Source organism: Athene noctua, chromosome 1, assembly GCF_965140245.1.
Source record: "Athene noctua chromosome 1, bAthNoc1.hap1.1, whole genome shotgun sequence".
NCBI lineage: Eukaryota > Metazoa > Chordata > Aves > Strigiformes > Strigidae > Athene > Athene noctua.
Window position 1 is genome coordinate 71,490,627 of NC_134037.1, and position 26,968 is coordinate 71,517,594.

General features: G+C 40.8%; 1 protein-coding gene across 1 annotated transcript in view; it reads left to right on the top strand.

Annotated features, from left to right (window-relative positions):
• LOC141956223 (CNK3/IPCEF1 fusion protein-like) overlaps positions 1–26,968 on the top strand; it is a 155,785-nt gene that overhangs the window by 58,180 nt on the left and 70,637 nt on the right. Inside the window, 1 exon segment of the mRNA XM_074896532.1 lies at positions 288–382. Within this exon segment, the coding sequence (XP_074752633.1) occupies positions 288–382 (95 nt within the window).

Here is a 26,968-nt window from a genome sequence, read left to right on the forward strand (position 1 = left end):
TTCAGCTGGGCTTTGCTGCTGCTACGGTTGACCATTTCCATGTGTATTTCGGTTATAACTTCTGGTCATTATGTGCACTGCTACTGTAAACAAGCAGAGTGTGGCTGTTCAGTCTCAGCACATTGCTTTCTTATTTCACCAGTGGAAGTATCTTGAAATTTTTTATTCTGCAATTTTAACTCCTTATTGCTGTATCTCTTCCTTTGCTTAATTGTGAAAAGTATCAACTTAAATACTGTTTTTGTAAACTTAATGTAATTCCTCATAACCTTCTGTGTTGCCTTTAGGAAAACCTCGTCCTTTGTCAATGCCTGCTGACGGGAGCTGGATAGCAGCTGCAGAACCCTTCTCTAGGCCACGAGCACCAGGGAGAAAAGGCAAGGTTTTACGTCTCGTCCCTCTTTCTCTTCACTTCCTCTCCAAAATTTACTTGGGGTGAACTGGATGGAAGTGTTTAAATTAGCAATGCAGGATTGGTGTTTGAGTATTGCTGAACTGATCCAAGATGACAGTTGTTGGTTTTAGCAGGAATGTCAGATGGTAGTTGTGAAATTTGTGAGGCTGTTCAGTGCTGGGGCTCAAAGTTTGTTGTCCTGTCTTAGAATTCTTGTAAGTGTTAAAAGTAGACTAGAATGACTAGGGCAGATCTGTACTTGTCTCATTATAGCACAGGTTTGCCATTTTGCTCTTACATGCACCCCTGTCTTTTTCTTCTCAGTTAAATATCGATCATAAAATGTCTTTTTTGATAAGTCTTTCCGTTTGTTTAGCTCTCTCCGGAGACTGTTGTAGAAGCAAGCTTGTTCTCAAAAGTAAAATCTAGGGCCTTTTTGCAGTTTTTCTGCTACAACTGCTGTTAGAAAACAACATACCCTGCAAATGTCATGGAATGGGAGAGGCACAGAAACTCTTAAGGCTGGGTGGCTTTTTTCTTTTTCCCCCACTGCCCTTCTGTCCCTTCCCCCTTTAGCATCTGGAAGGCCATGAGTCCTGTTAGAGTGGGAAATAAGAAAGGATGACTATTTAGTTTATTACTGAAATCAGTTATGAAAGCTAATGTACAATTCTAGGGAAAATACAAACTGAATTCTATTATTTTAATGTAAAAATAGAAGCTGATAACAAGAAACATCAACCTGGAGGGATATTAGAAACAATCTAAGTAACAAGTCTAACAGAGCGATCACCAGGTGGCAGGGCTGGTTCTTATCTGTATGGCTGTTCAGTTTTGCTTTTGGTTTTGTGTTGGTTTTTTTTTTTTAATGCTTGAAATGTACTTCGGTGCTGCAGGCTTGTATGTAAGCTGTGTTGGATCAGAACAAAGGCTTGTCTAGCCCAGTAGAATGTCTCTAGCAGCAGCCGCCATTGTCAGCTGTCTAGGAAAGAGTAAAAAGAGAGAAAGCATTGCAAATCAGTGGTCAAAACCAGGGAAGTGCTTATATCTTTATATTTTTATCTGCAAAATTAATTTCTGTTGTCCAGAGGAATATTTGTAGCTTTGTAGTTAGTCATGAGTTACATTCGGGTAAACATGGATTCAACTCTGCTCTATCAGCATCTTGAATGATACATTACAAGAAGGTTTGTTAGGTCTCACTCGTAATGATTTGCATGAAGGCAGCCTGCACTAGCAGTTCTGCTGCAAGTGAATCTGAAATTTAACAGTCAAATGATAACTTCTCTGTGTGTGAATTTATTTTGTTGTTCTCTGCTTAAAAAAAAAGATGCCAAAAGCCGTAAATCTATTGACAGGTGCTTATGTCCAGGTGTGTTATGAAAGGGAACCAAAATCTAGGTAATTTGAAAAGTAACCAAAATTTTTTTATAAAAATAGAAAATGTTAATACAGGGTTTTGAAGTCAGCAATAACTGGTTATGCTCCTCCTCTTTGTACAGGTGAAGATGTCCTCTGCAGGTACTTCAGTAATGAAAGGATACCCCCAATCATTGAAGAAAGCCCCTCTACACAACACCCCCTCTCAAGGCCAGTGTCTGACAAGCAGTTAGTGAGGGGAACGGATTATATTCGAGGCAGCAGGTGTTTTATGAACACAGACCTCCACAACAGTGCAACAATTCCTTTTCAAGAGGAAGGTGCTAAAAAATCCTCTGTTACATCGTCCACAAAATCTTCCTCTGCAGAGCCGTCGCTGCTGGTCAGTTGGATCACAAGACTGAAATTGTTGACTCATTGACTGTTGTTCACAGGACTGTTACCAAGTGCCTTTGCTCATCGGTCAGACTTCTCCACTTTTCAGCTTAACTGATGCATAGTGACTAATGAGGTGTTCTTTCCTGGAGAATCTTACATTTTTGCCTTTTTGTTTGTGATTATTGATGGATCAGAGGTTTTCATAGTGCAACGAGGGGAGAAAGATAAAGTTCCTCTTCCTGGCCAAAAGCCTGAAGGCTTTTCCCCTGGAAATGAGTAAAATTTCAGTGATATAGAGGCCACGCATGACCTGAAAATATGCATAATGATTCAGAGGAAACATTGCGTTACCGTAAAGTCCAGTGGCACTTCAGTTGTCTGAATGCTTGGAGACTGGTGCAACTGGCGGGGTGTCAGAGTATGTAGAGCTCAGCAAAAATTGTGTTACTCTCCTGACCAGGGAAGATAAGCAGGGAAACAGCAGTTTCATGCAACTTAGTGATGCTGTTGCAACTACAGCATGAGATCGACCTTGTGAGGAAGAAGTAATAGTATTGCCTGCCTTTCTCTGATATCCAGAGATCTTGGGAAGAGTTCTCTTATTCAGAGATGTTAGGAAGTTGGACTAATTTAATTATATGTCAATCCAACCTGATATATAATCCATTTTATTGAAATCACAGTACAAATAAAGAGTGCTGAACAACTGCAGTGCTCATCCATAAAGATATATGGATTGCTACAACATGCCAAGGAAATGCATCTGTAGAGGTGGTAAAAGAATATATATTTTTTCCTTAATTGTTTAAGAATGATTTGCTGTTAACCAAAGTAAGCTTTTACATAGTCCTGTTGGACTTTATAAAACTTCTACAGTGGTTCAGTTTTTGAATGATGTGTTGTTTTTATGAAAAATATGTGCTATGATACATTACAATTGTAAGACATCTTGCTATTTTCTATATAGCTCAAATTTTTTCCCTTCCAGAGTTTTAAAGTAGCATTTGGGCATTTTGGGGAGGAAAATAAAACTTGTTTAACAAAAGAAGAGGATAATTAAAGAGGTATTGTTTAAAAAAAAATGTATATAAGATTGTTAGTATGCAATGGTTGTGTTTTAAAGTAATTTAAGTGCTAAATATAGTTGGATATATTTTTTACACTTAAACAGATACAGTTTGTACCTTCCTCTCTGGTACTGGGCACAGATTAGTCCAATGAAAAGAAAGTCTTTTGTATTCCCTGCTAATTATAAGACTAACTATTTTCATAGATCATACGTTGCCAACAGCCTTTACTCCTTTGGTCTTGCTGAAAAGCAGAATAATTTATATTTAATAATTTGTGGGGAAAAAGGAGGTTAAATGCTAGCCTGTACTTTGGTCTGGGGCAGGAATTGTATGTGATAACATGAGTGTTAAAAGCATACCGGAATTCTGGATGTGAAGATGTGACAGTTCTGCTGCAACAAGCTTATGAAGTTGTGCTGCAGCCCCTCAGAGGTGGGGGTTAAATTCCATTCTCAATTAATTACGTTTATTTGTGACTCACTGGTGATTTAAGTGGGGGCTGATTTGGACCTTTCTGATCAAAGCAGATTATAATATGTTTGTCTTGTGCCACTCTTCTCCACTCCCTGAGATGGCAGTCGGTACGAGAGATGTGGCCAAACACAGCTGCAGTGCAGTTGAACCCTAGACCAGTTTGGTCCTGCCTCTGAGAAGAGGGCTGAAACTGCTATGCTGTAGGCACTGTGTATAGTACAGTCCAGCCTCCAATTGACTGAACTGTTTTAAACTAAATCAGTTATTGAACTAGAATAAAGTCAGATGTTGTCTAAACCAGACTTCAAAATGAACTTTTGCTCATCTTTAATGTTGTGTTTCCCCATGGTTTAAAAATGAATGGGGAAGCATCATGCATGTTGGTGGGGAAGAACCTATGGATGTACTTGGTTTCTTAGGGTTGCACCTGGGCACACTTTCAAGACACTGAAAAGTTTGCCTCCTTTGTTTGGTTAGGTTCTTAAGTTTCATTTAAGAGTAGTGAAATAAGCTTGTCCTAATTTAACAGGTAGCTTTAAAATCACTGCAGCTGTGAGGGGAAAAAAAAATTTGTAAGCATTTAAGCAGAATGAAAATTTCAAAATTTGCCTTGTTGCCTAAATACAAGCTAATCCCTCACAACAAAAAAACCCTAACTAACCAATGTCCTCTCTATGTTCATCCTCTCCAAGCTCCAACATCCTAGCCGTGCTGAGTTAAGGTTCTGAATTTGACCTTTTGTCAGTCATAAGAATCCAGTAGTTGATTGTCCAGGGAAAGAGTTGCCTGATTCTTATGAACAGGGGAAAGAGAGGTACATTCCTGGAAATTACCAGGAGTGGTACTGCAGTTTCGTAGAATCACAGAACAATTGAGCTTGGAAGGGACCTCTGAAGGTCATCTGGTCCAACCCCACTGCTCAAGGCGGGGCCAGTTGCCCAGGACCATGTCTAGACAATTTATTAGTATCTCCAAGGATGGAAACTACACAACCTCTCTGGGCAACCTGTGTCAAAGCTTGATCACCCTCACAGTAAAAAAGTGTTACCCGATGGTCAGAGGGAACCTGTGTTTTATTTTCTGCTTCTGGCCTGTCACTGGGCACCACCAAAAAGAGCCTGGCTTTGTCATCTTTGCGCCCTCCCTTCAGGTATTTATACACATTGATAAGACCCTGCTGAGCCTTCTCTTCTCCAGGCTGAACAGTGCTGGTTCTCTCAGCCTTTCCTCATAAGGGAAGTACTCCACTCCTTTCATTATCTTGGTGTCCCTTTTATTGGGCTCTCTCCAGTGTGTCCATATCTCCTGTACTGGGGATCCCACAACTGGACACAGTACCCCAGATGTGTCCCCACAAGTGCCGAGTAGAAGGAAAGGATCATCTGTCTCAACCTACTGGCAATACTTAGTCTAATGCAGCTGAGTTTTCACTGTAAATTAGTCAAGATCATTGAGAACACATTCATGCATGGTTTCTCAATCAAAAAGGAATAACGCTGGGGTTTTTTTGCTCCTCTTGAGCTTTATCCATCATCTGCAGATGGCACTAAGTTTGGCAGGAGTGTTGATCTTCTTGAGGGTAAGAAGGTTCTACAGAGGGATCTGGACAGGCTGGATTGACGGGCCAAGGACAATTATATGAGGTTCAACATGGCTAAGTGCTGGGTCCTTCACTTGGGTCACAACAACCCTGTGCATCAACACAGGCTTGGGGAAAAGTGGCTGGAAAAGTTGCTGGGTGTGAAAGGACCTGAGGCTATTGTTCAATAGCTGTCTGAATATGAGTGTGCTCAGGTGGCCAAGAAGGCCAATAGCATCCTGGCTTGTATCAGAAACAGTGTGTCCATCAGGACTAGGGAAGTAATTGTCCCTCTGTACCCAGCACTGGTGAGGCTGAACTTCAAATACCGTGTTCAGTTTTGGGTCCCTCGCTACAAGACAGACATTCAGTGCTGGAGCATGACCAAAGAAGGGCAACGAAGCTGGTGAAGGGTCTGAGCACAGGTCTTGTGAGGAGTGGCTGAGGGAACTGGGGGTGTTTAGTCTGGAGAAAAGGAGGCTGAGGGAAGACCTTATCACCCTGTACAACTACCTGAAAGGAGTTTGTAGCAAGGTGGGTGTCAGTCTTTTTTTCCAAGTAACAAGTGATAGGACAAGAGGAAATGGACTTAGGTTGCACCAGGAGAGGTTTAGATTGGATGTTAGAAAAAAATTCTCACTGAAAGTGTTATCAAGCATTGGATTAGGCTGCCCAGGAAAGTTGTTGAGTCACCATCCCTGGAGGTATTTAAAAGACCTGTAGATGTGGTGCTTAGGGACATGGTTTAGTGATGGACTTGGCAGTGTTAGGTTTGCGGTTGGACTCAATGACCTTAAAGGTCTTTTACAACCTAAATGATTCTGTGATTCCATAATTATTGATGGACTTTTGGCTATTAGAGTATACATATGCAGAATATAGCAGAACGCAGTATACCTGTTTTTGTTGCAAAAGCCACATCCTTACTACTGTGAACTTACTGTAAGCTCAAGTAAGCTACCTTGACTTCTTGATACTCTTGTGTGCAAGTACTCCTTACTGCACACTATGTTGCAAACTTTTTTATATAATATATGTTATGTAGGAAACTTCCTTTGGGAAGCTGGCATCATACTGGTCTCAGTAGAGGGTTGTTGGGTTTTTTTTTTTTGCTCCTCTGATTATTAGATGGAATAGCTCCAGTAGCTGTTCTCAGTGATAGGCTGTTTTGGTTTGCGGTATGAATTGTACACGTTGGATGCATGTGCTTTTCCCTTGCCCCTCTACCTCTCGTGACTTTAATGCAATGACTTCACTTACAGTAACAAGCAGTTTAACACAGTGACCTAAAATGTGGCCTTATATCTGGTTTTTGAAACATGAGGAGATAAGTGCAGTTGAAAGACTTATGGGAGCAGACTACATTCTTTCTATTATCTGTAAACTAGAGCTTTTTGCTTCCTATGGTGGTGACATTGATTACCGAAAAACAAAGGCATCAAGAAAACTTCGTAATAGGTAGCTGTAACTTCAGGCATTGGGAAGGTCAATTAAACACCAGATCCCTTTCTCCTTTGCTTGGATAGCTTTCAACATATGTAACTTGACCTTCTTCCAAATGCCTGCATCTTTTGAAAGACCTGATCTGATCTTATGAAACAGGTAGCTGTTAAGATATTGGCTGCAAGATTCTCCTCTAATATAAATTTTTATTAACAGTTGTTGGGCTTTATGGTTATGCACTCATCAGTCACTCTGGAAATCTTGGTTCAAAGTGAAAATGAGTTTTACTTGACACACATTGTCCCTTTTCTCTCAGGAAATGTGTCAATTGTCTTTTATGGGAGAGACCTGTTGATAAATTATGTCAAGTTCAAGGGGAATTAACAGTGCCCTCTTCTTGCATGGAGCGGGGATGGGTCTGAAGAACTGGGGGAAGGCTGTAGGTCCATAGCCACCTGAAGCCATGGTCCTCCTGCAAAATACCTTGGGCTCCATAGACCTCCTCTGATCAAGATTATTCTTAACCAGTATGGCCAACCCTAGCAGAAGGAGCCTCACTTACATGTTCAAGGACTTTACAGCAGCTGCTTTGCCTATGTGTATGTCACACCAAAGCTTCTTTCCTCCATCCTCTGGAGCCTCTTGCTATGTGGGGTGATTCTATGTGGCTCTGAGAGGTGACCACTGAGAAAGGGTGTTTCTTGGCTCAGGTATGCACAAATAATGTCCGAATTATTTCTTTACCCAAGAAGGATGCATGTAGCTCTTACTTTTTTCTTTCTTTCTTTCCTTTATATATTTGTTACAAAGTGTTAATAATACTAGAAAGGTGTTTCCAAGAAACTGATGGAGTAGATGGGGGAGTCAGTCTCTGATCTGGAGAGGGGCTTGTTCTGTAGAGTGCAAGTGTGCTGTTGCTACTGGATGATGACGCAATCCATGGAATAAGCTGCTGCAGATGTGTAGTGGCAGTAAAGTCCTACGTTTTGTTTCAAAGAAACATTGAAATCCCTCACTGTATGAACCCCAAATGACAGGGAAAATACAAGTACCATCGCAGTAAGAGAAAGAAAGTGAAGTGGCAAGGAACTGGTAGAAAGAAGATCTTTAAGAGCGGCTTTTACACTGTTCTATGAAAAGCAGTTGGACTTTAGATGGTTTGCTTTCCTACATGACCTCTCTTCACTAGCAAAGGATAGAGATTAAAAACCCCAGCCTTTCTGTATCTGTGCACAACATGCGATATTAACTAGCTGATATTTAGCAAACAGCAACATGGCACAGGTCATTTACCACTATCATTATCATTTGGGAGAAATGCTGCTGTTGGTTTGGGAGGATGGTTTAAAATGCAGGAAAGACCCATAGTACTTCATGTCACAATATTCCCAAGAGTGGTTATTTTTCTTCTTTACAGTAAAAAGTTCCTGTTAGAAATTATAGTGTATAGAGAAGTGTTAAAAATTCAACCTTTTCATATTGTTCCTTTTGCATTTTAATCTCCTTCAGAGAGGGTGAAATTTGTCTGGTGTTTGTGTAATAATTTCTCCTACCTGTCTCTTCTGCTATTCCTCTTTGTACCATATTAATTGAAAAGTGAGGGGAAATATCTGAAAATTCTGAACTCCCAAAGGCTAGTGCACTTTCTTTGTCCAAGAGCTTAAATTTGAAAAATATTGATTGCTTAAGTTCTTACTCAGTGAATTTAGAGGGTGCTCTGTAGTTTGAGGGTTAAAAAACAGAAAGACCCATAGATCTAGGAATAAATCACAGGCAATATCTTTCTGGCTTGGTCTGAGAAAAATGTAGGTAACAAGATAGAAACTGCTGTTATGCAGAAACTTGGCTCGTCTCTTGGTACTGAAGGTACATGTATCTGTTGTAACAAAAACTGAGCCTAGGTTGACTTCCCTAATGAGTACATCATGTGTATCCAGATATCCTGCGATGGTATAGTACTCCACAATACTCTGAATACTTTGTTGTGGTGGCAAAACAAGAAAATTTAATCGGAAAAGATTGTAAAACCCACAAAAATATAAAAGAATATTTGGTACTCTTGCATATACGTATAGTAAGGTTTCAAGAATGTGCAGTTCAGAAATATTGAGCAGGCTTCTATTTTAGTCTGTAGAGTATTTGCATGTCAATACCTTGGATGTTCTCTTACATAACCATTGTGAAAAAATACTATTCTAGATGGCAATGTGCAAGAGGAAATAAGATATAAAAATTAATACTAATGGCTTGTAGAGACAGAGTTCAGGGCAATTCTTAAAGCAATGTGTTTCCTCTAATATTATGGAGAATTAAATTACTTAGTGTTGTAATTCTGGATGGCCAACAAAGGCGAATAGAGTACTGTGAGTATTACACTAATTTTATACTAATCAGTGAACTTTTTCCTCCTAAGCAGAGCTAGTTATAAAAACAACATACTGCATAAGCTGGGTGCTCATTGAACAGAAAGAGTAGGGAAAAAATTACAAATCTAAAACAACCAAACAAGGAAACAGATGGTGACAACTAGCTTTATAGTTGGAGAGGATAAAGAAATTTTTTTTTACAAAAATTTTTTGTTGTCCAAATCTTATGTCCTGTTTTATTGCCTTACGAACAGGCAGTCTTCACAAACTACTCTATACCGGCAACCACATTCTAAATAGACCAAGTTAAATCCCTCATCAGGCTTTAACTTGGACCTTGATGATAAATTCAGCTCAAAACTTTTTTACACGTTTTACTTCCTCAGGAGCTTTTCTGCATGCGTCAGTTTTTGGAGTCTCTTATGTATGGTCTGGGCAGCAAGACTCTTGTGTGCATGCTTTTGCCAGCAGGATTGGTATCTTGGAGGAGGGTGTGTGCTGGCTTGTGCTTGTGCTTTCTGCACTTAGATAAGTACTTCTTCCCTCAGCTTCCACCATACGCCCTAGTGCACTATCTCAGAGTGTGAGTTAGAAATGCTTGTACTCAGTTGGAAAGAAGTGTTGGGTCCTTTGGAGTAAACTAGCTTTGTCGTGTTGTAAAACTGTGGCTTCTTTAGTCTGAGTTTTCCTTTGCACGTGCTGTGGTTACGGAGTACACGCTCTTTGTGGCCATCACACAGAAATGCTTTTGTCGTATTGCAGGCTGTAAGGTTTTATAATGGACAAGAGCTCTCGAGAAAGCCATCGGCTTAAACTAAAACATAGAAAGAGCACTCCAAATAGACTCAGTTTGGAGAATGAAGAAAGAGGGGCTAGGCTAAGCTGAATGTATGGGTCTGCGTTGTGTTGAACACCATTTCAGCTGTGTAGCAGTAACTCTGCAGAGAAAACAGCCCACACAAGTGCTACATGCCCATTTGTTTCTTCTACTACATTTGTGTGGTGCTGCAATATGAAACAAGAGCAGTCACTCAAAGTAGTTATATATAGTTCCACGCATGGCACTTGAGCTGTAAGATGCACGACAAAAGCAGTCGAGTTGCTGTCAATATATAATTTCACCAAATTTTACTGCCTACACTGCTGCTGCATCAGTTCAAAATAGTAACCCCTCTTTATCCTGTAGACTGCACAACACAAACCCAGCTCTCTGGCAAGTGCATAACCATCCGTTTTGCCTTCTTTTGTGATAGTCTGTAACTGCTGGTGAGGTTGTGTCATTCCCACGGGGCCTTGCACAGTGGTCCAAAAGCTTAGTTAGTTTGGGTTACTCTGAACTCAGTCCAGAAGTGGAAAGTCAAATTTTAAAACAATATTGCTGGGCCAGTATCACTTAGTTGGGGATGGGGTTTATACATATTAAATATGAAACAGGCAGTTGTCGTCTGTTGCACATATTTTGTCAGTAGGAAGAAAAATGAGGGTTACATATTCAGTGGAGGAAAAAACCCCAGACCTTTGGGTGTCCTCCAGTTCCTGCCAGTGGGAGAAATGTGTTTGTTTTAGAATAACATAGAATAAATGTAAACATTTTTTTAAAAAATCTTCCTGTGTGGCCACCTCAGTTGTTCAGGATGATGTAAGCCACTGACTTTTCCCCTTAAGTGGCTTAATACATTTTTTGGGGGGAGAGGGCAAAGATCTTTCCTTAGGGGATTACATGATTTGTTAACTGGGTATGGAGACAGAAGAATAGACTATAAAACAAATGCTAGACAGTGCTGATTTACGGGGACAATCCTTGGGGTCAGCTTGTGATTGCAATTTCTGTTTGTTCACTGGGCTCTGGTGAGGATGAATGTTCACAACACAAGGTAGCTGTTTGGCAGATGAGTAGTAGCCAAAAAATCAGAGGACCACCAAGTCCAATTTATAGTGCCCCTTTCAGCAAAGTGGGTTAGTTGCTTGGTGGTGGTGTTGTGGTGGGGATTTTTTTGTTGTGGTTTTTTGTTTTTTTTTTTCCTCTAAGTGTATCCCTCTTTCAGTACAGATGGGCCAGAGTAGGAACTGTTGAAACGTACCTGTGGAGCAAACCCAGTGAAGACCTGACAAAGCAGTGGGCTATGCTTGCTGCCGGCACTCAGTCACCATGTGTTTTGATGTACTCTGGGAGTGCCTTTGCAGGTAGTGAGCCTCAGACCCTCGTGATCTGCACTCAGAGGCTTTTTTGTTTGGGAAGTATTTACTGAGAGCCATAGAAAATGCCACAGTCAAAACTGATGTATGTATTTAAAGTTTTTTTTCAAGTAATTGGGTGTTTCTCAGTGCTACTTATTAATGTGTTTCCCTCTTCCATCCCCCATTAGCCGTTTCCAGTACAAAGGCTTCTAATGTAATCCTTACATATTTCTAGTGAAAATGTTAATAATGCCAGGTAGTCACAAATGGACCACAAAGTTTTATCTGTAAACTGTAAAAAACCTAAAAAACCCAACCAAACAAAAAAGCAAAACATAAGAAGAAACCCCTTTTCTACTTTATGAATATTAACTTCATGAATTATAGTAAATAATAATGTAACTGAGGATTTTCACCCAGGTGAAATGATGAGCCAAATGTCAGTGGCTGCATCTTGGGTGATTTATTTAATTTTTTTTACATGATAGTAGGAAGTGAGGGGTGTAGTTCAGGTATTGTAGATTCTTGCAGAGCAACTGTGGTGTTTAAATTTCTCTCCACAGAACTTGAACAAAGACTTTCTTTAAGCATAACGCAGCTTTAGTTGAGATTCTCTTCCCCAAGCCCACTGAATGACCCATCGAACATGCAGAAGTCTTAATATGTTCTGGCACAGCTCTTGACTGTTTGTTTCTAGTGGGAAGTTGGTATAAGTTGCTATAAGTGAGTAGGATGAGAACAAAAGAAATTATCTCCAAAATTAATTACTTCCCTTTCCCTACTTCTTCCTTTCTGACCTTCTCCTCCCTACGTTAAGGCCAAGGGACTTTCCAGGAATTTATTGCAGAAAACAAACAGCTATAAAGCTTTTAATATTTATAGTGTAATCTAGTTTGCTTTGTTGTCCGAGATAGTTTTGGCCAGAGTTTGCCAGTAGAAATAGTGCTGCTGGCACTTCCAAGCTCTGGATTCACATAAGAATTCTTCTTGGTTTAGTAAGCTGTTGACTTAGACTCTACTTTGAAGCTGCTTAGACCACCCCAAGCAGTCCTTGGGCCTTTATCTCCAATTGGCTTCTTATCACTGGAGAGGAAGAAAGCTCTGCTTTTTCTCTTCACTCTGAGGTTTGTAACTGGTTTCTCGGGTCCTGTTGGAGAGATGGGTGTGGATCTACCACACAGGCTTCCTGCCCCTCTCCTGCTGTCTGTGCATTTGCTTGGCTGGATGGGGGGACGTGAAGGCAAGGAGGAGCCCGGAAGCTAAGTCAGCAGTTCCTCTCTTCTCCTCTTCCTGCTCAGGAGCTGAGTGATGGGCCTCTGGTTCAACTCTCAAAATACAAATCTAGAAAGTTTTTGGTTGTAGAAGAGACGAGTGATTGTTCAGGGTTTTTTTTTAGAAGTAATAAACTAAAAGACAGAAGGTACAAATATTTAGGATGGAGTGCACCTAATTGTTTCCCTGTTGGAAGGTTTGTCTGGGATGCTGCCAATGTGGCTGGGCAATAATCCTTGAAGAAGCAGGCCACTGGTGAGCTCCATGGCTCCCTCTCATGCTGTCATGGAGGGACTGCTCTGTGGCTTTTTTTGGAGGATGGGTTGGATTTTTACTAACAGCACCTGCCCTGACAACTTCCTGCTGCCCTGTGGTCAGGTTAGGGGATTTCCTTCTTTCCCCAGTGTAACTTTTTCTCTGAGCTGGGGACCAGGTAAGACTCACTCCCCCTTAGCAGGCAGAGTGTGGGAGAGGCTGACGTGGCATGCTGGGTCACACATCTGGTGCACATAGGCTCTGTGGTGTCCTGAGGTGAATAACCTGCACTTGATTGCTGTGACTGTGGTCCCAATGAGTTGTAGGTCAGAACTAACTTACAAGTATAGTTGAATAGCATATGAACCTGGGACTAGAAAACTAAAAACCAGAATAAAAGGCTAATGTGACAAGACACTGTTCTTTAATTTGCAGATTGTTTTCCTGTGGAAGCGTGGGAACAGTTTGGAGGGATGATGTTAATGGTGTTAACATGGAGGTAATGCAAGAGAGCCATTATTTAAAAACCAAAGTTTTAGTAGTGTATGAGCTCCTTGTATAGCATGGGCATGATTCACCTAGTGCTGTGTAGAAAGAACTTTAATAAAACAAAATGGGTAAGTAGTCTGGGGTTGTCTGTTTGGGACTGGGAGGGAAGCAAGGCAGTGAGACAGACATCTGGGGGTGTTCAGGCATGAGCCTGGCTGCAAGAAATGCATTTGACTTGCTACTGACTGGAGTTTGCTGTTGTGCTTGGATGGACAGGGTCTGTGTGTGGGGAATAAGGCCTCTAGCAGGATGTGGAAGAGGCTCAGGTTTCAGTATCAGGACTCATTTTCCCAGTGGTTTACCAAAGACAGGGAGTGTGATGGGAAGCCATGATGATAAGTACTCCCGTTACTATCAAGAAATGGCAGGGAATGAAAAAATCATCACTAGAAACTTGAAGTTTAGAAAACCTGAACCACCCTTGGTAATCAAAGCACATGATATCTCCCACAGCTCACTCCGGCAAATGTGTTTTTTTCATCTAGTTTCCAAGGAAGTATTTGACATGTTTTCAAAATGCAGAAGCTTTCAGGCACCCTCTGGTCTCACACAGTGCTTGCTGCCCACATAGCTCAATGTGATCAGAGATGTCTTGGCAAGGGCGGGTGAGTCCGACAGTGTTGACTCAGAGCAGGAGCTGCAAGGTGAGAGTTGCACCAGTCTGACTAGTTTGGGTTGGACATATATAACATCTCTATATCCTAAAATGAAGTGAAAGCCAGTTATAAAAACGCAAAAACAAACCAAAGCCATTAGTGGAAGAACAGATGCTGCCAAAGTATGGTTCTCTGGTTGCTTTCTTGTCCTCTTACCTACCTTTAACCCCTAAGACAAAATCCCAGGTGGTGTCCTCATGGAAAGGGGCACACTATGTGACCTCAAAGGCTTCTTTCTGTTGATCAAAGCACCAGGCCAAGCAATGTTTCTGTTATTTTTCTTGAAGTGTTGAGCGACCTCCTGGGATGACCAGTCCATTCAATCTGTTGCTTCCTTCTTCCTTTGCTTAAGCGAGGTGGCCTGTGGTGACATGGGTGCTGCATGTGCACTTGGGCAACAATGGTGTGTTCCTCTAGATAGCTCCAGTTTTGCTGCCCTTGCTGAGAACCTTGGGCAGTTCCTGCATTGTCACACTTGTGTGCCTGCAGAAGGCAGTGTTGCATTTGACTTGCTTGTGCTGCTTTTATACTCTTAACATTTACCTCTAGTAAATAGGACTTGTCTGGCAAGAGGTTTTGTCCAAGGCAGCACTAGGTCTGATTCTTCTTTTTACTTTGTGTCAGCTGTTTGATTTATTAGTCATTTCTGATTTATGGCTACAGAGTTGAAATGAAAGTAGGATCTTGTTGATGAAGAGGATTCAAGTGAACATTTAAACAAATGAGAAAAGGCCAAGGAAAATAGAGAAGTAGAAACAGGCATTGTTTCTTCATCTCTGAGCAGTGCTAAACCAAAAATACACCAAGTAAACATGTATGTGTTTTGCATTTGTGTATTTTTCTTCTCTCAGCCTACTGTCTGGAAACTTTTAATACTATTCTCCTACAAGTTTCTAGACAATGAGAATATCTTGAACTTTCAACATGTAGCTGCAGGTAACTTTGTGGAACATTTACGCTCAAGTTGCTGCTTATTGAGCTGTTGTATCTGGGAGAGCAGACTGCTTGCAACATCTGGCTTTTCTGTTCCTTCCCAGCTCTCCCACTCTAAAACCAATGCACATCACGTCAGGTGGCTTTCAGAATGATGAGCTTGTCACTAGATCCTCTTTTCACTGTCCTGTTTGGTGCAACTTTTGACAACAGTATAAAATGGATTCTTAAAGGCTGGAGATACTGCAGTATATAAGCACAGGTAGATATTATTATTAGGTTTGAAAAGTGGAGCTGTTGTAAGGTAATGGATACACTGCTGCATTTCAGAGTAAAAGTTGTTCTTCAACTAGAAATTGTGTTGATATGTACTTGGACTATATGCGTTTGATTCAGAAATGTACAAAGCACTATTTGTGTGCAACTTCAGTAAAGTTCATGTGGAAAAGCTGAATCATCCAAGCCTTCTGAATGATGCACACTATTTGATGGCTGTTTTCTTCAGCAGGCAGCTGGTGATCTCTCTTCCTGTATTCGGAGGGGGGGGGGCGGGGGGGAAGAAAAGGAAGATGGGAAGGAGTTTCCATTGCGGGGGGGAGCCCTCTTGCTTCATATGTGCAAACTATGATTTTCCTGAGAGATCTCTAGATTTGTGGTAAGTTAAAAGTATATTCAGAGGATTGAAGAGGCAATATATATTACAACCAGGTTATAAAGTGGTTTTATTTTAAAGTAATAATGCTTTGTATACTTTTTAGTCATGATTTGCTAAGCATATGTTATATGTCAAGCAGCCCTTGGTAGGGAGGACATGGGAGTTGTGCTAGGGCTGGGGATCCTTCAAACTGGATGGCTTCTGTGTCTCCTGCTCCCTTCTCGAAATCAGGAGGTAAACTATGAGATTTGGTGACTCTCAGCTACCAGCCAGAAAATAACTTATCTCTTGCGCTGCCTACGTTTGTAAACTTAACCCTTAATTTGCATGTTTATGTACCTAAGTTCAGTGGTACTGAAGGGCTATTTAATGCTGGAAAAAACACACAGCTAAGGGGTGGGACACACAGGTGATAGGATTTGGAGGGAACAGTAGTTTTGCAGGCAACCCCTAACATGCTCCCTGTAGTTACATCTTCAGTTTTCCATGTATAGGATGTATCTATTTTTTTGTGGGATATTTTGTTTACATTGACATTGTCAAACAAGTTAACTGTTTTTATGCTCTATCCTTTATTACAGTCTGTCTTATCTGCTTAGATCATAAGAGGTTTTTTTGTAGCAAGCCGTATCTTACAGTTGTAACTCCCCGAGTGTGCTGGGTCAGTGATTTAATTGACTTCTAAATAGTAATAATACAGTTCAAAAGGCCTAAAAAGCAGCAGAGTGGAAAAAACCCATGTGAAGAAGCTTTGCTCAGAGATAATCTTATTGGCTCAATTATTCTTTTTTTTTTTTTTTTTTCCCCCCCCAGAGCTGAAGAGGGACAACCAGTAGGCATTCATATCTTCTTTTGAGTCTATACCAAACTTTGTGACTGTGTCAGTATGAATAATAATCTGCCTGGGAAACAATGATAATTTACTTGTATTTCTAACCAACACAGAACAGATAAAAGGGTCGGGGCTCTTGTTCTCAGCAGGGTCTTCAAGAGAGTCTCTCATTGACTGTGCTAGAGCGGCGCTTCCATTCCTTTTGGTGACTGTCATTTTTGGGCTGGCACTGCCTGTCACATAACCTGCAGTAGTCACCACAGCAGGTAGTTTTAATGAGGGGGCAACAGCCCCCTTACAAGGCTCTTTGCTTAGAAAACACTTGCCTTAGAGGAAATATTAAATAAAATGATGCTGCATATTCTTAAGAGGTGACTGAATTAGTGTCATAAGAACAAAAATTATAAAAGTTTATGTAAGGAATTTATAGGACAAGAGACAATTGGCTAAATTACAGCATGGAGCTTGAAGTTAGTAGAAAAACTAACATCAAGGAGAGTTAAGCACCCTGCTGAAGGAAGCTGTGGAACCTCCATTATTTGATGTCTTTGAGAACAGGTTAGGCAGCCTCTGTCAGGAATAGTTCAAGTATAATTGATCCTACTGGGAGGGACAGACTTAATGATCTCTTGATGTCTCTTTCCAACCTCATGAATCTGCAGAGATGTGAGTAGGCTGTATATAATTGCATCCTAGTAGAGTTCATCAAGTGCTTTCAGGTTGTTCTGGATAAAAGCCACCATATGCACTTCAGATCACTATAACTGTAGTGACGTTTTTGAGGTTTAAAGGAAGTTGATTCAGTTTGCTGGCACCATACAAGAAAAAAGGACAGGGAGCAATAACATACAAAATCAATACTTTTGAAATTTTTTAGTTATCTAAAATAAAATCATCATCTTCTGCAGTTACTGTTGTCATTCCTTCAGTCAAGGAACTTGCATAACATTGGAAAAACACAGCTATTTATTTTGAAGAACTACATGGGGTTTTTTCCCCTTAACAAAAGGAAAGTATGAGGGGTGGCGCTACACTTTTGAGTCGTTGAGGGAAATCATACTGATAGCTCTAAAATATATTTTAGTCTCTGAAAACCAAGAGATCTATAAAATCTAGTCTTATATTTCTTCCTTTAATATGATAGAGTGGAAAGGTGACCGCCTCCAACTCCCCCATTCCTATTGTAATCCTTAATATTTAAAAAAAGAAAATAACTTGAGAACAGGCAGGGTAGCTCAGTGCTTATGGAAGTAGCTTGTTTCTGTGTATAAGTTCCTTGTTAAAACAAGCTGTGAGGCAAAAACTAGCTACCCTCATCTTTTTTCAGCCAGTGGATAAGGGCTTTGTGGGGAGACACAGTGATGGCATTATACTGAGAAATTAATTTCCCACACAGGGCAAGTCATCAGTGGCCAGAGTCTCCAGAAAGCAGCACCAGGTGCCCTGAATATTTGGCATGCAAGTCTGTAGAAAACTCCAAAGAGGAGGAAGTGAAAGAACGGTGGCAAGTCTCTTGCAAGCAATTTTAGAGATGTGGGACTTCATTTGCACATGAGTATGATGGCTTTCTTCAGCAAAAAGCATGGCGGGAAGTGGGATAGCATCTGCTGAGAGCCATCTGCTTTTCCATGTCACCACTGAACACTGTCTGGTCTGCTGTCTTTATTCTATGGACTATTCATTCTTTCCATAAGTAACACATGCACTTCTTCAGACCTATCACTATTACCCTCACTGCAATTCAATGCACATGTAAAGGCAGTAGTTATTTTAGGAAGCAATAGCTGAGTCTGTTCATCAGATTCTAAGATATGTTCTTGGGCAAGTTTTCAGATAATCCATTTATATGCAATTGAAGTGCTTTGAAGATATATAGTGCTATGTTACTGATAAATACTGATTAGTCATGCAAATATATGGAAATATTTTAATTAGGGCAATTTCAACATGACTCGTACTGTGGAAAAGAGCCTATATAAACATATTAAATAGGTAATTTATTAGTGGGAACAACCTGTGATTAAGGGCGTTGTGTTTTAATTTTTTTGGGGGGGAGGGGAATAATACAGCAAAGTAGCCATGCAAGAAAATAATAACCTGATAAGCTAAAACCCAATAACTAATAACCTCTAGTTTTCAAAGTATGCAGAAAGCTACATGAGACTTGTGTCTCTTCATCTCTGCTTGAGCCACTTTACAACTCTGAGTAGGTTGGGGGTGGTCGGATATATGCTGCCTGAAATGTGGCAGCTTTGCAAGCTGGTCGCTGCTTGAGTCTACCTACCTGTCCTATGATGCTATAGTAGTTTTGTTCTAGGATTTACCATCACTTTTCTGCCAGAACCCTTCTTTCTTTCAAAGAGGGTTTTTTTGGGTGATTTGTCAGCATCCTGACTGGGAGTAACAGCAAGTGGCTGGGAGCGGTTGCCACGAGGCCTTCGTGTGTTACATAGGAGATGTATGTCAAATGTTGCTAGGTCATTTTATATCTGTTTCATAGTTACTTTTGCTTTTGTGTACAATTACATGTAAGATGAATCTAAACGGAAGGCCAGGATCAAGGTATTGTGTTATGCTAGACATGTTCAGAAAGGCTTTGGAGAATGAGCCAGATCTTTCATGTTCTTGAATGTGGTTGCACCCTATGCTTCTATTACCCTTGGAAAGTAGGATCAGGTACCTCTGTGATGGGGAACGGTGCAGAATATCAGACTATTGTTATTGATATGTGTGTGTTTATCACCTTTGACAGTATATCTGGGCAATGTAAGTGGAGAGTTGTTGATGGACTATGGGAATGTATTCATTAAATTATTCCTTGTCTTTTTGTTTTTAGTGCCAGGACTTGCTTATAGTGGAGTGTACCACATTTCAATTAACCTCCAATTAAGAATCAGGAGAAGCAACAGTTTACTTCATGGTAAATACCATGTAGTGCCTCAATTTGCTATCTGTCAGTTAGTCACAAACACCCACAGTCTGTTGAATTTATGAATAAAATGCAAAGGTTTAATGTAAAGTGAATCTTCCAGTCCAGCTTCCTGGTATCAGTGAAATTTGCCTGAGCTTTGTATGAGTGCATTTACACAGAATCATAGGATGGTTTGGGTTGGAAGAGACCTTAAAGATCATCTAGTTCCAACCCCCCTGCCATGGGCAGGGACACCTTCCTGTCCAGCCTGGCCTGGAACACGTCATCACTTCTCTGGGCAATCTGTTCCAGTGTCTCACCACCCTCACAGTAAAGAATTTCTTCCTTATATCTAAACTAAATCTACTCTCTTTCAGTTTAAAACCATTACCCCTTGTCCTATTCCTACCCTCTCTGATAAAGAGTCACTCCCCTTCTTTCTTTTAAGTACTGTAAGGCAGCTGTAAGTTCTCCCTGAAGTCTTCTCCAGGCTGATGTGTATGTCTGTGGGTATACATATATATATACCTATGTATCTTTGAATTCTTCCAGATTTTAAACCTAAATATTTATCAGAGATGGAATGGCAGGATTTTTCATCTCTCTCAGCATCACTCTTTCACCTTTGCTGCAACCCTTCCCAAAGGATTTAGACATACAAACTATAGTCAAGGCACACAAGTCTGCCAGTTGCCACATTTCCCTGTCCCCACAGCAAGCTCCCTTACCTAGAAAGGGGATAAAACCCAGCTCAAGTGGAAGCTCTTGTGTAACTTGTAACTTCATGCCCGTACAAGGGTATATTTCTCCTGGTTTTGTTTGTTGCTTTTTCTTCAAACTGAGAATATAGAGCAATAAATTTTCACAATCATTGAGGTTGCGATGCTTACTGAGTAGGTATTTACTTTTTTTTTTTATGGCTGTCTACCCAAAGTTCAGTGCAAAATATCTTGATTGTTGCTATTCTCTTTCTTAGCATAAGGTTTACACACTCCAAGTGCAGCTGTGTCTGTCTCTGCCTTTAAAAAGAGGTCAAATTGACATTTAGAGTTGTGCTTTGAAAAAACTGCTGTGACTTCATGACCTTTCGAAAACTGGTATTCTCTGCCTTTTAAATAGGGACTTTCACTTGAAGGAATTTAAAACAGATTTTCTTCTCAATCCTTCACACTTAGATCCTGGCTTTGTTCCAGATTGTAGAAACTAGATTTGTAATTGCCTTATTTACAAGGTGTGGTTTCCCCTCCTCCTTGTTTGCTTAACTTGACAGATTGTAGACTATCAGGCGCCACTTAACCTTTTTTTAAAAAAATGTTCTATTTCAATTCCTTCTGCCTTAAAGATCCATTTGTTCTCTTGAGAAACTGTCATCAGAATGAATAGAAAAAGTGGATTATTCTGGATTAAATTTGTAATACCAGAGACTGTGTCAAATTGCAGGTTTAACAGAATGGGAGAAACTAGATTAAAGTTGTGCTCAGTTTGACTTAAAATTCCTGTTTTATTTTTCCCATAAATTTGCAGATTTGGATAAAATTTGGGTAGAACTGTGGTCTGAATTTTTATTCCAAGCTTAAAACAAGACCTGAACATAATAAATATTTCAGGGAACAAAACCCTTAATCCAAATGGTTTCTGGCTTGATACTATGGGTTATTTATTTTTACCTTCAGTCACTGACTCTGATATCTGTCTGGCATTAGGAGTCTGTAGCACAGCTGGGAGGGACCCACAGCCAGCACAGGGACACTTGTTGGGAGATTTTGCATTCAGGACATGCTCAAGCCTTTCTCTCCCAAACATGCCATCATGTGCCCTTCTGCCTACTCGCTGCCCTAAACTGCTCCTCCTTCTTCTTCACAACGACCCTTCTAGCACGTCCTGGGCTCAGCATTTCCTTTAGGAAGAGATAGTTGATGGGTAAGAGAGGATGTAGTTCAGTTTGTTTTGGGACCAATGGCTATAAGTAAGCTCCTGAGTGAGCTGGTTGTCCTTCTGGTGTCAGTGGTTCTTCACTAGACTCCTCCCACTGTGTGAAAGGGCTGCAGCAGGTCCAGTTCCTACACACAAGGGCTGGGGGTGGGGGAAAATGGTACCTCGTCTTTGTTGTGGTAGGGCCTGGACCATGGCTGGAGGAGTTGGCGTGTCTGTCTGATTATTCCTTTGTGCCAGAAGCACCGTCTGTTGTTGAAGATCCCTGAGGAGGATTGCAGATTACAGCAAAGAGGAGGATACCCTGCACCAAAGTAAGTTTGATGTCTGCAGAGTCCATCCACACATCACCGTTGTCGTGTGAGGTGAAAACAGATACGGTGGTACCACCACTGAACCTTGCTCCTCGGAGTCTGGCAACAAGTGACTTCCCAGCATTGGTGCCCTGAAGCATTTGTGCTTGTGGCACTGGTCGGAAGGTCTGTATAAGAAAGTCTTTTGCTGGGACGCAATACTCTTTGGTGCTTGCCTGCTGGAGCCTCCTCATCTTGCCCCCTTCACAGAGCATGCAAGGACATTAGAGGTACAGCTGGAGAGATCTGGTGCTTTTCTGCAAACTGCAGCATCTGGTGTTGGTAACGCTGGCAGACCCTCTATCAGTCTGTGGTTTTGGCCAAGATGAGAACTTCTGTGTGTGTGACTACCGAAATGTGTGTTATTTATACAGCATGTGCTCATACTGCTTTCTCTAGACTTATTTCAAATGAATCCATGCAAAAGACTAGCCCTCATCTGGAATTTCTGACAATGTTTTATTGCTGTATTATTTAACATCTTTTCTCAAATATCACTGTGTGAGCAGATGGCGCTTGCAGTCTGACTGATTGGCCAGTTAGACTTTTATCTCTAGGACTCTGCTGTAGGAGAGCACAACAGCAAGCTGGGCTCTACTGAAACATTGTCCATGGTGACTGGCATTGCATTTTCTGGTCTGCTCAGCCCGCTCTTATATTTTATGTCAAATAGATTGTGAAAACATTCTGAATTGTAGAAATGAACTTGTTTGTAACAATGTGACAGGCAGCTCGTGTATAACAGTCTCATGTACAAGTCCTTCAAAAACGCTTTGTTCTGTGGTTCCCTATTTGTTATTTGTGGCATTTGACTGCCCAGCTGAGATGTGTGGGTGTCTCTCTGTTCCCTGACAAACTTTTACAGTGGGAGAAAGATGATTTATTGTCCTCTGTGGCTGAATGCGGCTATTCATACAAAGCACAGACTGTCCAGTTGTGCACATAAATAAAAATCCATTCAGGATAATGATGATGAAAAAGGAACATACATACGTTGAATAGATCATCTTCTGTAAATCCAGATAATAGTGAGGTCTGTAGAATTTACTTAATTTAGGCCCTGGTCCTGCAAGCATTTATCAGCATGTGAATACATTTATGTAGCACCATTGACATTTAGAGGTAGTCCAAAGGCTATGGAATACCCAGAGTCATTCTGTTAAACCTCATCTATTTTAACATGTTACCATCTTCAGGCTGTGGTCATATGTATTTCATATTTCATAGGCAGGGGAAGACTATTCCAGAGGCAAACAGCTGTTCACTGGGAACTTGCAAGTTTTAAGCACAGGTCCCACAGCTGCTGCAGCCTGCCTGCTATCTTGCATCTCAGCAGTAGGAAAAAGAATGTCATGGTAGAGGAGGTAATGTTTAGTTCTCATATTACAAAGTCTTATAAGAGTGAACACTTTTAAAACTGTGAAGCAAACAAGAACTAGCCATGGCTCTTTATATTTCCTATTTGGAGTCAACGGGATGACTGATATTTGATAGTACATGTAGCTTATTGCAAGGTTGGGTTGTGAAACTTGTTATAAATGCTTTCGGGTTTGCCATCAGGAATAAAACTTAGAATGACTTGATTGGCCTCATCCACAAGCTAAAACAACCAAGGAAAAAGGGTTTTGGAGCTAAATGACGTTTAGAACCACTCGGGTAGACAAGACTGAACTTACTAGAATTTTTTTGAGAAAAAGAGATTTAAAGCATGTATATATTAAATACAAAAGCAACAAACATTGACAGTCATTTATAACTATAGTCCTTTTTGATACATTGAAGACTGGTAAGCTGTGGTTTCTCAGTAAATGCTGAGCAGAATGATGCTCATTCCTGAACCATCATTGTTGAACTGACTGAAATGTGAAAGTCCAGATGTCGCTTTAGGGGATAGTCTCACGCTTTATCATATATGTGTGTGTTATCAGAATTCACATTTGAATTGAATCCATGACAGTGAAAAATAAAGTATAGCTGAGTGGTAATGAAAACCTGGATACAATGAATAACAAGAGAACTTGGAGGGAAAGAATGAGAACAGGAAGTCTAATCTTGAGCTTTTCTATATATAGAAAGCACCTCAAGGGCAAGCACATACTGTTTTGTGTAAATATGTTTAAAATCTGTTTTGTAGGCACATATTTTCACCGTGTTGTCATGATTGGAAACACATGTAGACTGAAAAATTATGTGAAGCATGCAGAGCCCTTGCTCATACACATGAGTAAAAGCTGTGCACAGTGTATACGTGTGTAAATATTTAGCTGGAGGAACAGCCACATGAGAAGTACTTCAAAATCATCCCCAAGTCAGGAAGCCACAAATTATAGGTCTGAAATTTACCACACTGGCATGTCTAGGTAAATAAAACCAACTGGAAAGATAAGAGGGAGAAAAAATGCATTACAAATAGTATTAGATTAGAGAAGAGAAAAAGTGCTAAACCCTTTTCTTGGCTCTAATCAGAAGGCAGGAAGATTATTATAGGCAGGAGCCTGCAGACTTCAGCTAAACAACTTCCTGGATCTGAGTTAGAGTTTGTTTTTTTTTTTTTTTAAATTATTTATGTGTATGCATACTGTCATGTCTCTACACATAATAATTATTTTGATAGAGGCTAACAGGGGGCATGGTTGGATTTGGTTTTTCCTTTTTCAGGAACACTGCCATTATCTTATTCCCTCTTTATCTTTGCCAAGTCTTTGGGATGGAATGATGTCATCTTCTTTATCTACCTACTATCTACCATGCTGAGGCCTTGATCCTAACAAAGGGTGTTGGCTGTTTCATGAATGTTGAATTGGGAAGCAGCCACAGGAAACCTGAATTTCTATTGCAGACAGCAATACTTCAGCTAGAGTAAATACAACTGATACTTGTAAAACCACCAAGACAACTTCTGGTTGTCACAAGGCCTTATACAGGCATTGGTATGTCAGTCCTCCTCCAGTCCTCCCATCCTTTGCCTACACCAGAGCAAGCTCCCAGAGCTTCTCTCCCCTCTCAGTTGTCACATTTGCAACTTGAACTTGGCTGCAGCCAGGCTGCTGAAGGCTTGGAACTACTGGATGCTTCTCAGATCCAGGTATTCCTGGAGCTGGAGTAAGAACAGCAGGTAAAATACAATCCTTTGAACTGAAGAGTAGGAAAAGGGGATGTCATTAGGTCTGAAAAAAGAAAGCAAAACAATCATGTATGCTTGTCTGGAGTTGTCTTTTTCTTCTGTGTGTCTGAAGAGAATCTGAACAGAGTTGTAATAATCTCTGATGTGGAGCATCCCCACTTGGTACAGAAAGTCCGGCACTCACTTCATCTCCTGGTTGGGTCTGGGAGGTCTGTAGCACGACTGGCAAGAATGTAGCAATACAGACTTCTCCGGGCTTTGTCCACGTCCTCTGCTTCACCGGCTGAAGGGATGCAAGGGAGGAGGAGAAGGGAAAGCATTATGTAAGTTGGGGAGACTTCCTTATTATCTAGCAATGTCTGAAACTTTTAAATGGGGGGGGGGAGGGGGTAGAAGCAAGCATTTTCTTGAGACCACATGTTGTGAAACTAGAATTGAATGGCTTCAGCTTTGTCACCTGGCTTCTCCAGAAAGGAAATATGAGGAGTTTATTCTGTAAGTGCCTCAAAGCTGGAGGCTTGGTGTGGGGAACTCTTGCTACAGAAGAAGGACCGGTAGGTTTAGAGAGTTTAGTTCTACCCTTGGGCTTTGATGTCAGAGATCATAAGTGGACGTTGCATATCACCCTAAGGAAAATGACTGTTAAGAATGTGTCTGCATTAATGGCCTTGTGTGGCAGCTCCTGGGAACTGAAGCACTGGTAGCACCTGGAGCAGAGGTGTTTCTGTGAGAGGATACCTCCTGTTCTCTCACCAAGAGCTGACGTCCGTGTCATTGTAGCTATGGCATTGTCATCAGCTTTAGTAACTGAAAACCATGACAGTTTGGTCAGCAATTAGTAGTCTTTGCATCTTTTTAGTTCCTCTGGTTGAAAGGCTGACTACTACTATTAATGAAGTAGATTGATCTCGATTGGCATCTAATAATAAATACTTGTTTTGGGTGGTACCTGGGGACTTCAGTCCCCACAGCTGTGGAGCCAAAGTTCCCTATAGCATTTAGTGGATTTACGTCTGCTTTTCACAATGCTTCCATCTGCAGAAGAGAACAGCTGTCACTTTCGCTGGGGGATCTGGGGAACGGAGATGGAGGTAAGCCAAGTTTGTTCAGCACTGCAAAGCCAATGGGGGAATGGAAAGCCCTTGAATCGTAAACTAGTGCTATTCTACAGCTGGATTATCTTCCCTGCTGTCATCCTCTTAACTATTCAGTGGCTGTGGATCATTCAGTAGTATGTGGTGGTCCCTGAAATGACCTCTGTTTGATGGGGTTCCTGTGCCTGCAGAGAACTTGTCTGAACTGTATTTAATGAAGAGCATGAAAAATTTAAGTTTGCAGACTAGCATTGAGGAAAAACATCTAGCTGGATATTTCTCTGTCCAGAATGAGTTTTAGTCTGTTAATATTTTTAGACATCACTTTGATCTATTTGGAGTGATTCCACTTTCTTTTTGTGGTAACAGAAGTGGTCAGGGTCTAAATTTTTTTTTTTCTGTTTAATTCTCCTGGGTTAGAATATGCACAGTTCCCCTTACTAGAGAAGGGGAAGGAAATGGTTTGAGCTGTGGTATGGTAACGTTGTGTAAAGAGAGGCTCAAGGTTTTTGTGATGTTTCCACTGCCCACTCCACTGTGCATGTATAGACAATGGTCTCTCTGGGGACAAGATACATGTACTGTTGTCACCTTCTTCAGCAGAAGGCTGAGTAGACAGCTGCAGGAGGGAGCGTCTCTGCTGGGTTGTAATAAATGGAACATAGTTGTTATCTTTTACAGATTTTGGTAGAGTTGGATTTATACATGGCACTTCTTTCAAAATATCTTCCTACATATTTCCCCAAAACTTTAAAAATATATGTAATGTTCCTTTTGGATTTCCAAATATGTGATAGGGTAGGATTGGGAAAAGATGCTTAAATATTTAATGTGACTATTATTCATGGAATTAAAAATTGGTTATAACTAGTGCTTTCTTGAATACTTTGTATAACTGTGATGTCAAGAATTTTACACAACTGAATGGTGTTCCAGGATAACCAGCTTCTACCATGCTTTAGTTAGATAGAGCTGATGGACCCATACACAGAAACTAGATGTCTTACTAGACTCTTCTTATTTCATCTTGGAGCGCAAGAGATCCAAGGGAGACTCCCACTGAAACCTGAGCTCTTCACGGGGTGAGCCCTGCATGCAAGCATAGGTCTCTGCTTACCTCTCTGCTGGAGGATGTCACTC